The sequence below is a fragment of the Lonchura striata genome, chromosome 3 (genome assembly GCF_050655825.1).
Source record: "Lonchura striata isolate lonStrDom1 chromosome 3, ASM5065582v1, whole genome shotgun sequence".
NCBI lineage: Eukaryota > Metazoa > Chordata > Aves > Passeriformes > Estrildidae > Lonchura > Lonchura striata.
The window spans coordinates 54,059,773-54,072,454 of record NC_140705.1 but is presented as its reverse complement, the minus strand read 5'-3'; the positions used below and the strand labels follow the sequence as shown (position 1 = coordinate 54,072,454).

The 12,682-nt window shown below is 37.0% G+C and overlaps 1 protein-coding gene across 3 annotated transcripts in view; it reads right to left on the bottom strand.

Moving 5' to 3' along the window:
- Positions 1-267: 267 nt before the first annotated feature.
- Positions 268-12,682, bottom strand: part of TMEM200A (transmembrane protein 200A) — a 53,259-nt gene continuing 40,844 nt past the window's right edge. For all 3 annotated transcript variants that reach the window (XM_021540724.3, XM_021540723.3, XM_021540727.3), the window contains one exon: positions 268-3,440. In XM_021540724.3, coding sequence (XP_021396399.3) covers positions 1,949-3,424 — 1,476 coding nt within the window. In that variant the 5' untranslated portion in view covers positions 3,425-3,440 and the 3' untranslated portion in view covers positions 268-1,948. The remainder of the gene's footprint in view (positions 3,441-12,682) is intronic.

Sequence of the window (12,682 nt, the reverse complement as noted above, 5' to 3'; positions counted from 1 at the left end):
GCCAAACTAAAAAGAGCATGATGTTCTTTTTACACAAAATTTCTTGTAGCAAAACCACTTTGAATAAATTTCACATTTCATCAGTAAAAAAAGCATTCAGCCTTTCCATATGTAGACATGTCACTGAAATCAACTGCTCATGAAGAAGGATCTTGTGGCGGGCTAGTAATTTAGGCACAATGCTGTGTACAGTTACATGATACCCAATTATACTTTGGTACATAAAATTAGAGATCACAGAGGAAAAAAAGGGTCTTACAACAGACATGTGAAGAGAGACATTTTACTGCAAAAAATAGCAAATGTCTTAAGAACACAAACCAGTGAGTTATTAAAAGCTTCATAGCAAAATATTTAGCCAACTCTGTTACAATATATAGGCTTGAGGTTCTAACAGTTAACACTATGCCTCAACTCACCGAGCAAGTAATGCTCCTGATACATAAACACTGCGCAGCTGAAATACAGAGCTGAATATTAAAAAAAAAAAAAAAAAAAAAAAGAGACGGTATTTTATCCTTGATCTTTCATAGTCTAAGTAATTGAGAAATTACAACATTTTAACAAGCTTGATTCTTTTTGGGAAAAGCCATTAAAAATAATTCCTGAGTAATTAGGGTAAGTGAATATATCAAATCTGACCAATGAAGACCAACACCCTGTTTGGGTGAGCCTTGCAGCTTTGAAGGGACATTCTCTAGTGCGGCTGTAATGGCAGGATTGTGGCCTAAACACCAATGAAATACATGAAAACCTTCTGATATGTACATTCCAATTCTCCTTTTCTTTAACAATACAACTGTCAACTGTGAAGCTTGCTTTGCTGAGATAAACATTGTTTGAAATGTCAATTCCTTTTGCACAATCTTGTAGTGCAAATTGACATAGCCAAGCCTTTGGTAAACCATCACACCAATAATTATGTGAAATATATAAATCAAAATTTAGGCAAGGGGTTTTCATACTATAGTATACTTATTGAATTGTATGCTTTGTATCAGTATTATGAACATATAGATCTAGTTATTTAGCATCTTGTTATTGAAATGAGAGGCAATATATTCATTCCCCATTATTGTCTTCTGATGAAAGTTACAATATCATCTTATTATACATCATGTTTCTAAAATCCTGTTGGCATTCATCATCTTCCTAAGATTTTAATTGAATCTTTCTATTTTGAATTTAAAACTGCTGCCAATCAAAGTGGTTTAGAGATTTAGTCCCAGAAAAAAATTCAGATTGCTTACTTAATATATGCTCTTCCAGAAATACAGGATTAAATTACAATGGTTGTAGAAAGATTACTGTACAAAGCATAGTTAATTCACAACACTGGTATTCAGCTTGATCAATTACAGTGAATTCACAAAAATGGTTTTATTATATCCACTCTTTTCTATCCACCCACCCCAGTATGTAAACAAGTTTCTCACTATGACAATGGCAAGACTGCAGTTACTGAGATGTACTGCATGTGAAAGACAACACCTAGGAATAAAGCTCTGGATTTCACAATTCCAGTAAGTGCTCCTGTTCACTTCCCATTCTAGACCACAGGATAGACCATAGAACCACTGCTTTCAGTCTCTTGCAGTCTTTAAATCAAGAGAACTTACAGGCAAATTAAGCTTTTTTTCCTAATGTAGTCTCCTAGAGTCAAATTGGTGAAAAATAACATGCGTATATAGAACAAAAGAGATAGTGACTTGGGAATAATTGGAATCAGTAGTAAGAAAATGGTCCAAGCAATGACAATGTACAGTATTGCAGCCGAATGTTACTAAGACAAGAAAGTCTTGGTATTACAATGATGAAGATCTCTGTTCGCACAAGCCACTTTTAATGGGCTATTAAGCATTTGGTTAAGAACAGGCTTGTACTGTCTCACTGAAAAATGCTTTTTTAAAAAATATCATATGCTAGCTTCTAAATTGCAATTTAAATATTAAAATCTTGTTTCAGAAGTTCCTCGCTTCAGGTTGTTACTCAAAAACTCATCATGTTCAAAACTCAAATTATTATGAGATCTTGATATCATAAGAAGCTTTTCCTTATTAGTAAAGTCTTTCTTGGCTGCTGCTTGTGGCACAAGTAACCTATCCATTGGGTCCTCCTTGTTTTCTAGTTTCATATAGCCTTTACTGTTGCTCCGATCCAGTCTGGGCCAGCTGGGGTGTTTCCTTTGTTCAGCTTGGACAGTGAGCGTAGACGGACCCCTGTCCAAGTCCAGGGATTTAGAATGTGAAGACAGAAGATGCAAAGATGTGTTAGAACCAAACTGCTTCCTGGCAGCACCAGGAGATAAAAGCTTTCCTGAGCTTGGTCCAAGAGTCATAGAAGATTTGAAGGGATCAGATGGTGTGTCCACAAAGGAATTGTGTCGTGGCAGCAAGGAAGCAGCTGGTCTGTAGGATTCATTGGTATCAGTCAGTGGAATGGCCAGAGAATCCATTGACAGATTTCTAGACTGACTCCTGGTGATCTCTGAATCCTCACTTATGTTGTCTATACTGGGTTCATCGATAACACAGTTATTCAGTTTAATTACTGGCAGTGTGAAAGCACTAATGGAAGAAGATACAATGGATTTTGTTTCACACTTTATAGAGTTAGTGTTTTTGTCATCTGAAGCCTTGCTGGAGTGAGGGTAAAGTCCAAAGACTGAACCAGACTGCTCAGCCAGCAGAGGTGGCAGGAGACTACTAGTGGTCCTATCTTCATTTAGGGTAATCTCATCTTCTTCAGCAGAACTATCCATTCTAAGATTACTCTTGAAGCCAGAGAAAGGCGCAACTGTGTTTGCAGCCAGCCGTGATGCACAGGAGCTCCCGCTGTGCTGGAGTTCTGCTTCCCCCAACAAGCCAGTGAAGGCACCACTCAGCTGCTTTTGTTCCCTGATCCTCAGGGTGTGGATATCTATTACAGTGGAGTATATGTCTCTCATGTGTATTATTTTTGTTTCCTTGTCACGGTTTTCATGCAGAATGGCATTTGCACAAATGAAAATGAAGATTCCAATGCCCATAGTGAAAGGGCCCAGCATTTTCATCTTATCCGAGTGCACGTGCTGTTCAAAGAAGCGGAGCAGAATGCTTCCTTGGCTTCTCGGGGTCCGGGTTTCATTTACAGATGGATTATCTTCAGATCCTAACAGCTGTTCCTTCTGGGGCCAGTATCCAAGGATGGCCATTGCAATTCCAAAGAATGCGATAAGCACTCCCAAAACAAGAAAGAATCCCGATGGAGAATAGAGACGGATTTTGCCCCTGACAATTACCACATCTGTCCTGGGCCGGCGTCTAACGGGTTTCTTCTCCTCAGGAACTGGTACTCCAGCAAGATTTACATGTTGCTGAGATCTGGCAGAGTCTTGCCTTTTTAAGGCAGCCAGTCCTGTTATGACTCCTCCGGTTGCTATCATAGTTCTATATTGTGCCCTGGAGAAAGAAAGAAGCAGAAATGTTGAGGAAAGCAAACGTTGTCTCTACAAAACTAAATAGCTTTTTGTTAATACGCAAATATTTCTTGATAATTAAAACACTCCTGACTATAAAAAAAGCTACTACTATAGCTCCAGTTGTGACATAGTCGCAGTTTCAAGATTCCCATGGTATGCTAAAAAAAAAAAGATTTTCCAGAAGTCCTTTTTCACTGTAAATATAGAGAATAAAGCTTCCATCAGTGATACAGACAGTAAAGCTAGTGCTCTTAGTGATATATCAGGAATAAAGACAAAATATCCGTAAGTCTTACCAGGTAATTTATCTCTGGACTGGTCTGCAGCAAAGTCAAGAATGTATTATTACCTTGTTGATAATTTAAGCACCTTAGCTAGTAGTTCTTTTTAAAACTTCTGAGACACAATGACTGTGACTACAGTTCATTCTACATTTCCCCTTCAAGAGATCTTTCCTGATAGATTTCAGCATATATTCATACATATTTATTACAGCATTTAAATAAGCTTTTATCAAGTCTATTCAGATTTCCTGAGTTTCAGCTAAAGAATCAGTTTTGCCTTTTTTAATAATGCTGATCTTCACATATCTAGATATTTTTCCTCCTTTGTTTGTTCCTCTTGGACTACAGGTCAAAAACCTCATTTAAGTTTTATCAGACAATAAATTTTCATAAATTTCAAATTAATAATTTTCAATTTTCTTAGTTTTATGAGGTAATTTCATTTCATTTTATCTTACTTTGGTACCTGGTTGCCTGTTACATGAGAAACATTAACCAGCAAGGGTTTAAAAGAGAAAGTCATATTTGATAGTTTTTTTATGAGCAAACTTAACAAATGGAACAACATAGTTCAGGATAATTCTATTCTAGAAGGCATTTTTTATTCAAAAATCATTTCTGCGCTTAATTAACTAGTATTAGAATTAATGAGAGCTGACATTATAGAGTAAAATTAAGACACTCTAAGTTAGGTATGAAAAAATTATGTCCTCTTTGGTAGTGTTATTATGCTCAGAGATAAAGAAAGGATGACAGCCTGTTGCAGAGGAAAAGGCTCTGTGTCAAAGCCGGGGGCGGTTTAAGAAGCAAAACCAAAGTGGGACTGAGTGAACAAATAGAAGTGCTGCAAAGCAGAGGTAAAGCAAATTGGTGACTGCTTGCCATTCAAAGGCAGTAATTTTCATCAGGTCTCTCAAACTTGTAATTTTGTTTTAAATTTTAGCAGTGCACCTCTGGGAAAAAAAAAAATAGATTTCTTGTGTTAGGAGAAACAGACAGACTCTGTTATGATATGACACTATCACAGATTTCCAGCACTGCAAGTAGGTGTCACAAGCACATCTACAAACAGCAATCGGCCCAATCCACTATTTATGAACTGGATTAGGAAATTAATAAGGCATTTGAAATAGGTGGCCAAGTGGAAGGAAATTGGAAACAGCAATTCAGATGACAGACAGAGAGACTAACAACCTGAACTCCCTCCTTGCACCCTCACTATTAAAGGATAGAAGGCTTCCTCTCTTCCTGGAAAATCTTTCCTTTACAAAGGAAAGACTTGAAAAGGTCTAGGCTGATATGTATACTGCATTTTCTGAAGTTTTGCAAGAGAAACCATAATATTATTCCAAAAATCCTCAGAAATTTCACTTGTACTCTCAGGTTTCATGTTCATAATCTCTCTGGGAGATTTCAGACTTTGTAATTAATTTCCTTTTTGATGCTACCTGGACAATTTCCATAATTCAGTACAAATTAATGTCTCAAATGCTTCAAAAAAATATTTCTTAAGATAAATTTTTTTAAATACCTCAAAGAAAATTATTTGACATTGATAGTTTTTCAAAATTTCTCATGTTCTTACATGTTTATTATGGGTTTCAGCATAAACAAAAGTTTATTATTCTGTAAAACAATGTTTTGAATGTCTGGGCACAAATAAACAGGACTTAGTCATTACAAAAGATGATGTATTTTGTCATGACTCAATTAAATATAATTATTTTTCTCTATTAAATAAATTAAGATAATTACAGCACATCTTTACTGAAATGTAAAATCATTTAACTATAATCTAGTTTGTTTCAGTAATCTTTTACAATTGCCAATCTTTTTTACAATCTTCTACAATTCAGTAATCTTTCACAATTTGTTGTGAACAAGGAGTTTCCACATTTATGTGGTATTTTACAGGCACACACGAACCCACTCTGCTCCTTCTCAGGGCTGCCAAGGAAGTGCCCAGGTGCAGCAGTTTAGTGCTAAATTTACACTCTGCCTGTTGGCAGGATTTGTTATGTTGTGCACTGTTCTGTGCTTATCACAGCCACCTGAATTACACCAAAGGGTAAACAGAAAAAGCTTACATCTACTTGCTAAATATTTTAAACATACCTCTAGCAAAACCTCCCCTCTAACTCCAAAAATCAGAGCAAATAAAAACATGCTTAAGAATTACATCTTGGGGTATCTTTCTGTAGAGAGTTCTTATTTGCAAATTTTTGAAGAAATTGGGAAAGCATATCTCAAATTCATTATTACCTATTACTTGAAGGACAGAAATGGATATTTCTGAAAGTGAGAAAGAAAGTAAGATCTCTCAAGGCACACAGCTGGGTTCCAGACCATTCTATGATTCTGTGGTTTCAGGGGAACATATTCCTCTGTTCCTTTTAACTGCATCAGAAATCGGGCTCAGGGGAGAAAAAAGTCTGGCTGCCAAAACATACAAGTTTATTTTGTGCATAGGAAGAGTCTTGTTCCTATTTCTTGAGTTCACATCAATATTACTGTACTTTCTTTTACAGAAAAAAAAATCACAAATAGGTTTGTAAATAATAATTTGTAATAATACAATTTTGATCTCTTCTGCATCTAATAAAATCAATATTTTTAAAATACATATTGGTATGAGATGGTTTCACTTCATGCTGACAGCTTTACCAAACCAATTACAATGAAGTGCATATTAATACGAAAACCATATTTTAAAAAATGCTGTATTTATAATAGACCTTGTAGATACATATTATTTATTCTGCAAATCTGTTAAGTTTTGTCACATACCAGGCATAATATAAGTTCTGCTCATTAAATGCTGTTTATAATATAAATAGATTGGTGGAGTTCCACCTTTCCATCCTTGAGGGAAGCCCACCAGGAGTCAGAGGAGTCCCATGCCTCCCAGTGTCAGGCAATAGGAGGACACCTGGTGGATGAAGGGGAGTAGAATGGGGTCCTTATTCACAGAGGTAATAAAAACTCCTCCAGACCCCCATAACCTACCCAGGTGCCACTTCAGAACAGGTAGGAGGCCCTGTATCTAGTGGGTCAGCCAGAGGACCTAGAAGAAAATGATCTGCCCAGGGAGCCTCCCAATCACACTTTGCCTGTCAGAAAATCACCACCCCTGACACTGAGAAGAAAAGAAGTGCTGTCATAGTGGGTGATTCCCTCCTGAGGGGGACAGAGGGCCCCATATGTCACCTGGAGCCATCCCACAGGGAGGTCTGCTGCCTCCCTGGGGCCCAGGTAAGGATACTGCTGAGAGACTCCCTGGGCTGACTCAGCCCTCTGATTATTGCCCACTGCTGATGCTCCAGGCTGGCAGTGAGAGATTGAAAAGAGCAGTGTCAGGGCAATCAAAAGGGACTTCAGGGCGCTGTGTCAAGTGGTTGATAGGGCAGGAGCACAGGCAGTGCTCTGCTCAGTCCCTTTGGTGGCTGCAGAGCACAGAGCAACTGGAAGGAATGGATTTCACAGCAAGTTCTAGTAGCTCCAACTAACTACTCATTCCACTGATATTTATTTCTCTCTTTGACCTAAGAGGCCACCACCTTAATACCCATCTTCCCTGCCTGATGACCTGTACTGCTGCCAAGTAACTTTTTTTTTCAGAGATGGCCTAACTATTAAAAATCTAATTAATCTTTCAGTAACTATTATCAACTCTCAACTTGCAGTAAGCTTTAAAGCTTGAAGCTTCTACTTTCAATGCCTGAAACCCAATGCCTTATCGAATTTGTTCAACTATTTTGGTATTATATAAGTTCTTACTTCTACCTACAACTTAGTCTTTTGAATTAATGCAAAATAATTTGAATTATACAGAGATCTTTCACTTAATTTTAAATTCCCAGCAAAGACAGGAAGCAAACTTTTTTTTTCTCGTTTATTCTTTGAAAAATGACTGAGAATTATGTGAAATAATCAGAACTTTACATGTTATTTCCCTGTAGTTTAACTTGATGTAAAGCTTTCTGAACAGTTCAATTCTTGTGTATCAGCAAAAAATTAAACATTACTGCAGTAATAAGTAGTGTGTGAATCAGAATCTGATTTCTATTACTGCAACATTTCCTATCTGATTTTTTCAGCTTATTAAGAAATTTATTTCCCAGCAGTATTTGATTTGTTATCATTTAAATTACTAAATTTTGAATTTTAACAAGAACACGAATTTTAATATCAGGGAAAGTTTCTTTCACATTTGATAAACCTGGAGTCCCAGAAATGAAGCAGGTGACAGACTGTTTACTCATAAAATTTTTCTCATAATCAAGAATGCAAATGAGAAAATCAAAATAGAAGAAATAACCGAGTAAACAAATGAATATTAAACTGTATTTAACACATCTATACTTTCTCTTGATGAACAATATACATATCAATATGTTATCTCTGCATAGAAGCTGTCATCTGGTACAATCTGTTCTATTCCAAAGGTAGAAATATCCAATTTTATAGGCCCAAAGGGATTAATCATTCTGGTAGAGACAATACAGCAATAGCCAAACAGAGAGTAGCTCCAGAAGAAGCAGGGAAAACCATCTCAAATTACAATTTTATTTAGCAGCAGTTTTTTATTTAGCAGAGTTTAACAAGCAGCCCCTTCCAACAGCCCAGCACACCAACAAAACCACATTAAAATGATTCTCCCTTCTCCTATCCACTCATCAAAAAATGACCTGGCTGAACAGGTTAAAAAACAAAGCAAGCAAGCAAACACCATCTTTTGCATTCATAATTATGGGGCATTTTAAGTGCAATTTCATTGGTAATAGTTGAGAAGAAAGCAAGTGGAATGTGGCACTAAAAATCTTCGTAAATTCAGCTGGCATTTCAAAGTCATGCTAGCAAAAGCCAATAATGTGACATTTAAGACATTAAAGCTTTGAAATCTCCAGGTGAATCCAACCCATTTGGGTTCAAATCCCCTTTAATGGTGTCTCTTTTAGGTTGTAAAGGGATAAGCTTAGGGACTAATCACGCCCTTTAAAACTCCTGGCTACCAATCAGATTGTGGAAACAGGCCAAATTGTGCACAAAAAAGGAAAGGGAAGCTGCCCACAGGTCAGGCAAGGCAAAAGCACCAGGGTGTCCAAGTGGCAGCAGTAAGTAGAAAGTCCACTGCAGACATTAAAAGTGAACGTTCCCTAGATGTTGGTAGACCATGCAGCTGTATCCAACAGTCTGTATTTGCTTTACAATAGTACCATGTTAAACAGTCAAATCTTTGCAGTCATAACTGAAAAATAAAAGCTTGCTATTAAGGACACATCTGTTGGGAAATCTGAGGTCTGACAGTGATCCAGTTATTTTAAAAATCTAGATCTGGCAATGGTTTTCAAATCTGCACTGTACTGGTTGAAGCAAGACTACAGGGCCCCAGCAGTTACCCAGTTACCTCTGCAGAATCTGTGAAAGACAACTAGGCATGGCACAGCAGAACTTTTTCATTGTCCTACCGTACAAATTTGGGAACTCAAACAAACTAAGAAGGGAAAATGAATTTTTAAAATCAAGTCCAGGCTTTAATGAGAGTTACAAGATCTCATTTTTATATGAATTTTTATAACTATACTGTGTCATTTTGAAGCACACACAAAGGGTACTTTCGCATTGTATGAATAAAGGGTCAAAGCTCCTTTCCATCAAAGTGAATTGGATGCAAATTTCAGTTGTAGCAAGTATTTGAAGGAGACACATTGAATCCATAGTGGATATATCAAATACCTATTTGCACTCAAATTCATTCTGTTTCATTAGTAAATGTGGACCATGGCATTCTCAATCATGATAATTATGACAGTCCACTGCCTTGTACTAAAGCACAGCAAGGAAAACAAAAAGAATGCCTGTGAGTAACCTAATTTCCTAACCTAGCTTTCCTCAAGCTCTTACACTGTCTGCATAACAACTCAGTGGAGAAGTTATAAAATTGCATCAAATCACAGCAATTACAATAAGAAAGCCTTGAACCTCTATTATTTGGAGGGGGGGAAATGAATCCCATACCAAACCACCAAACTAGTCTAACAAAACTGTATGTAATTACTAGTAAGTAATTCTCTCAACTGGACAGGGACCAGACCTTTCTTACAGAGATACAACTGATCAATACCCAAGTCATCACAAGGATTCTGTTTCTGTTGGCAGTAATACAACCCTCTCTGTCCTTTGGAAATCTTTCTCTGCTTCAGAAAGTTCCTTCCTTTATCCAGTTTGCACCTCTTGTGTGTGTCATTGTCTCATGTCCTAAGTTCACCTGCTAGGTTCTGGCTTCTTGATCTCTCCTCTGTTCTGGGGGTTTGTCCTCCCAGAGCCTCCTCTTCCTCAGGGCTGAATCCCTGAAGAAGGATTCAGCTTCTCAGCTCAGTATGTTCTCAGAAGACAGCTTCAGGTCCTGGCCTCCTTGAAGCACCATGCTGAACTTGCTGCAATCTGCAAACATCTTTCTTCACACTTTATTAATGTGGAACTTCTGTTTTTGAAACCACCTGGGTTTTTATTTGGGTCTAAACAAACGTGAAATAGTAATAAAGCAATAACTAGGGAATTTGAACTAAAAATTGTGAACTTAGAAATACTGATAAATATAATTGTAGGGTAAGTGATGTGCCTGTTACTCAGCTTTGGGGAGTGCTGTGACTCCATACTTTAAATCACAGCGAAAAAAATCCCTTTTGAATTACTTCACCACTTACCATATCTGCCATATGCGTTAATTATTCCAACTATTTTCCCAAGGTCAAATGTAAGGTGAACACCCAGCAATACTGCATAAAGATGAATGCCTGAGCTGCTTATCCTCTTTGCAATTATTTCTCCTTCAGCTTGATCCTTTCAGTGGGTCACCTATTGTAATTCTGTGCAAAATCAGCAACATTCAATACTGGCAGCATTACACAGAGCTCGTTAGCTACTCACAAAAGCACAGAACACACATCAAAGAGGGAGAGAAGGAACCTGAGTTTCTATATTTTATTTTCAAGATGCTGCTCTATGACTTGGCCTAGATTTGGTCTGCCAGCTTTTGCCTGGCCCAGTTGAACTCACTTTTAAATTTCCATCCACAACTATGTCTACTGGCACACTGCAGTAGAGCAGGTGTGACTCTAGAGAAGTCGTGGATTTTACCAATGTAAAACTCACGAAACACGAGGTTGCTGCCAGGTTTCCTACGTCTAGAGCAGTTTTCCAGTCATTAGAGTGAACCAAGAATGTTCTCAGGTCACAAAACACCTGTCTCACACAGGGTAAACCCACCAGTCTCACCACTGCCATGTGTGATGTCCTGAATTCCCAGCCATCTCTCTCTATCTGCACCATTTTAATTAAAGTCCTAGACGATGGACTAAAGAAACACAAGATCTCAGGCACTGCATGTACTTATTTGTGGAATGCTTACATAACCTCTGTATCCACTGTATTAAATTATCAGGAAATTCAGAGCTGTAGCTTGTTTTTGGAAGTGTGCACCTATAACTTCTTTACTTGTGCATAAAAATTACCACTTCCGATGCACATATACATCACATCTTGTTCCAAAATCTATTACAGACTGACAGCAAAAAGCAAGGAGCTAAAAAAATACCAGGGAAACAAAAATGATAAGTAGCTTTATACTATTTGAAGAAAAGTTGTTTAAAATGCAAACGATAATTAAAGTCTTTTAATTTTCTTCCTAGAAGAAAAAAAAAATCCTCAGAATAAGCACACAGAAAAATAAAAACTGGATAACAAGGTTTTACTGCTGCTTTTATTTTCTTTCATTATCCACTTTGTGAGAGTTTTTCTTCTAAAAAACAGCTAGGATTTTTTAGCCTTATCTGAGCAAGGTGACAACTGCCCTTAATGACTGAAGTGACAAAATCTGTTTCCAAGCTATTTCAGCACTTTAGTTTGTGTAAACCCATTTTATAGTGAAAATCAAATGGAAGCAGATATTGGTTAGTTAGCCAAATATTCATAATTATTTTAGATACTTTCATCCATTCAAATTATTAATGTTCATATTCAGTACATGGAAATCCTGATTTATATATGTCTACAGGTGAGAGAAGTAGACTATTTTAAACCTTTTATGCCATGCAATCTGTCGCTTTCAGTATCAACAGAAAGTAAAGCATTTTATTGAAAATAATCACTTTAAAAGCACAAACTAATTTAAAATGTGTAAAAGAAGCAGGTAGATATTTATGCATTCGTTTTAATTTGGGGTTTATTTTAGTTTTTATATTTTAGACATCACCAAGAAGAAATAGGAGCCTCTTTTAGAAGAAATTGAAAATTTTGAGGTAATACTGTAGCCTATCAACCCTACAACTGAAATCCAAAATACACAGAACTAATCTAAATTGTGAAGCAAGTTCACACAATGCAGATCAGAGACCAGTTGTCAACCACAAGTCATTAAGTAAATTTTATAAAGGTCTCTAGATGTTTCTGAAAGACTGAATGTGTAAAGGCAGAGTAAAGGATTTGCTCTCTGTCATCCACTGCAAAGGAAAAGCATGACTAAACACTCCAGGGTTCAGCACTCCAGATAAGCTCAGTTTCCTAATAAAACATGAAACAAGATTGGAAATGTTAGGAAATACTTTAATTTTCAAGCCCTATAATTGCTGCTTCTTCAATTCTTACACACAAAATTTTGAATAAGACAGTGACTGACACTTGGTGTAGAAGTAAAAAAACAGCAATGCTGGGGTGCTCTGGCTACCATTTCACACTCACATATAATCCAGCTTAACTAGCAATATGTAACTTGATTTAGTAAAAGGCAAATTCTCCAGCCTGGACACACACCTAATGTAAGAAGCAAGCACCTCTAAAGACCAAACACCAAACAAATGTCCTTATCTGCACTACATGCTCAGTTAATCAAGTTAATTTGCAGGTTCTAACAACTGTAATTTCCCACTGCAAACAAGTC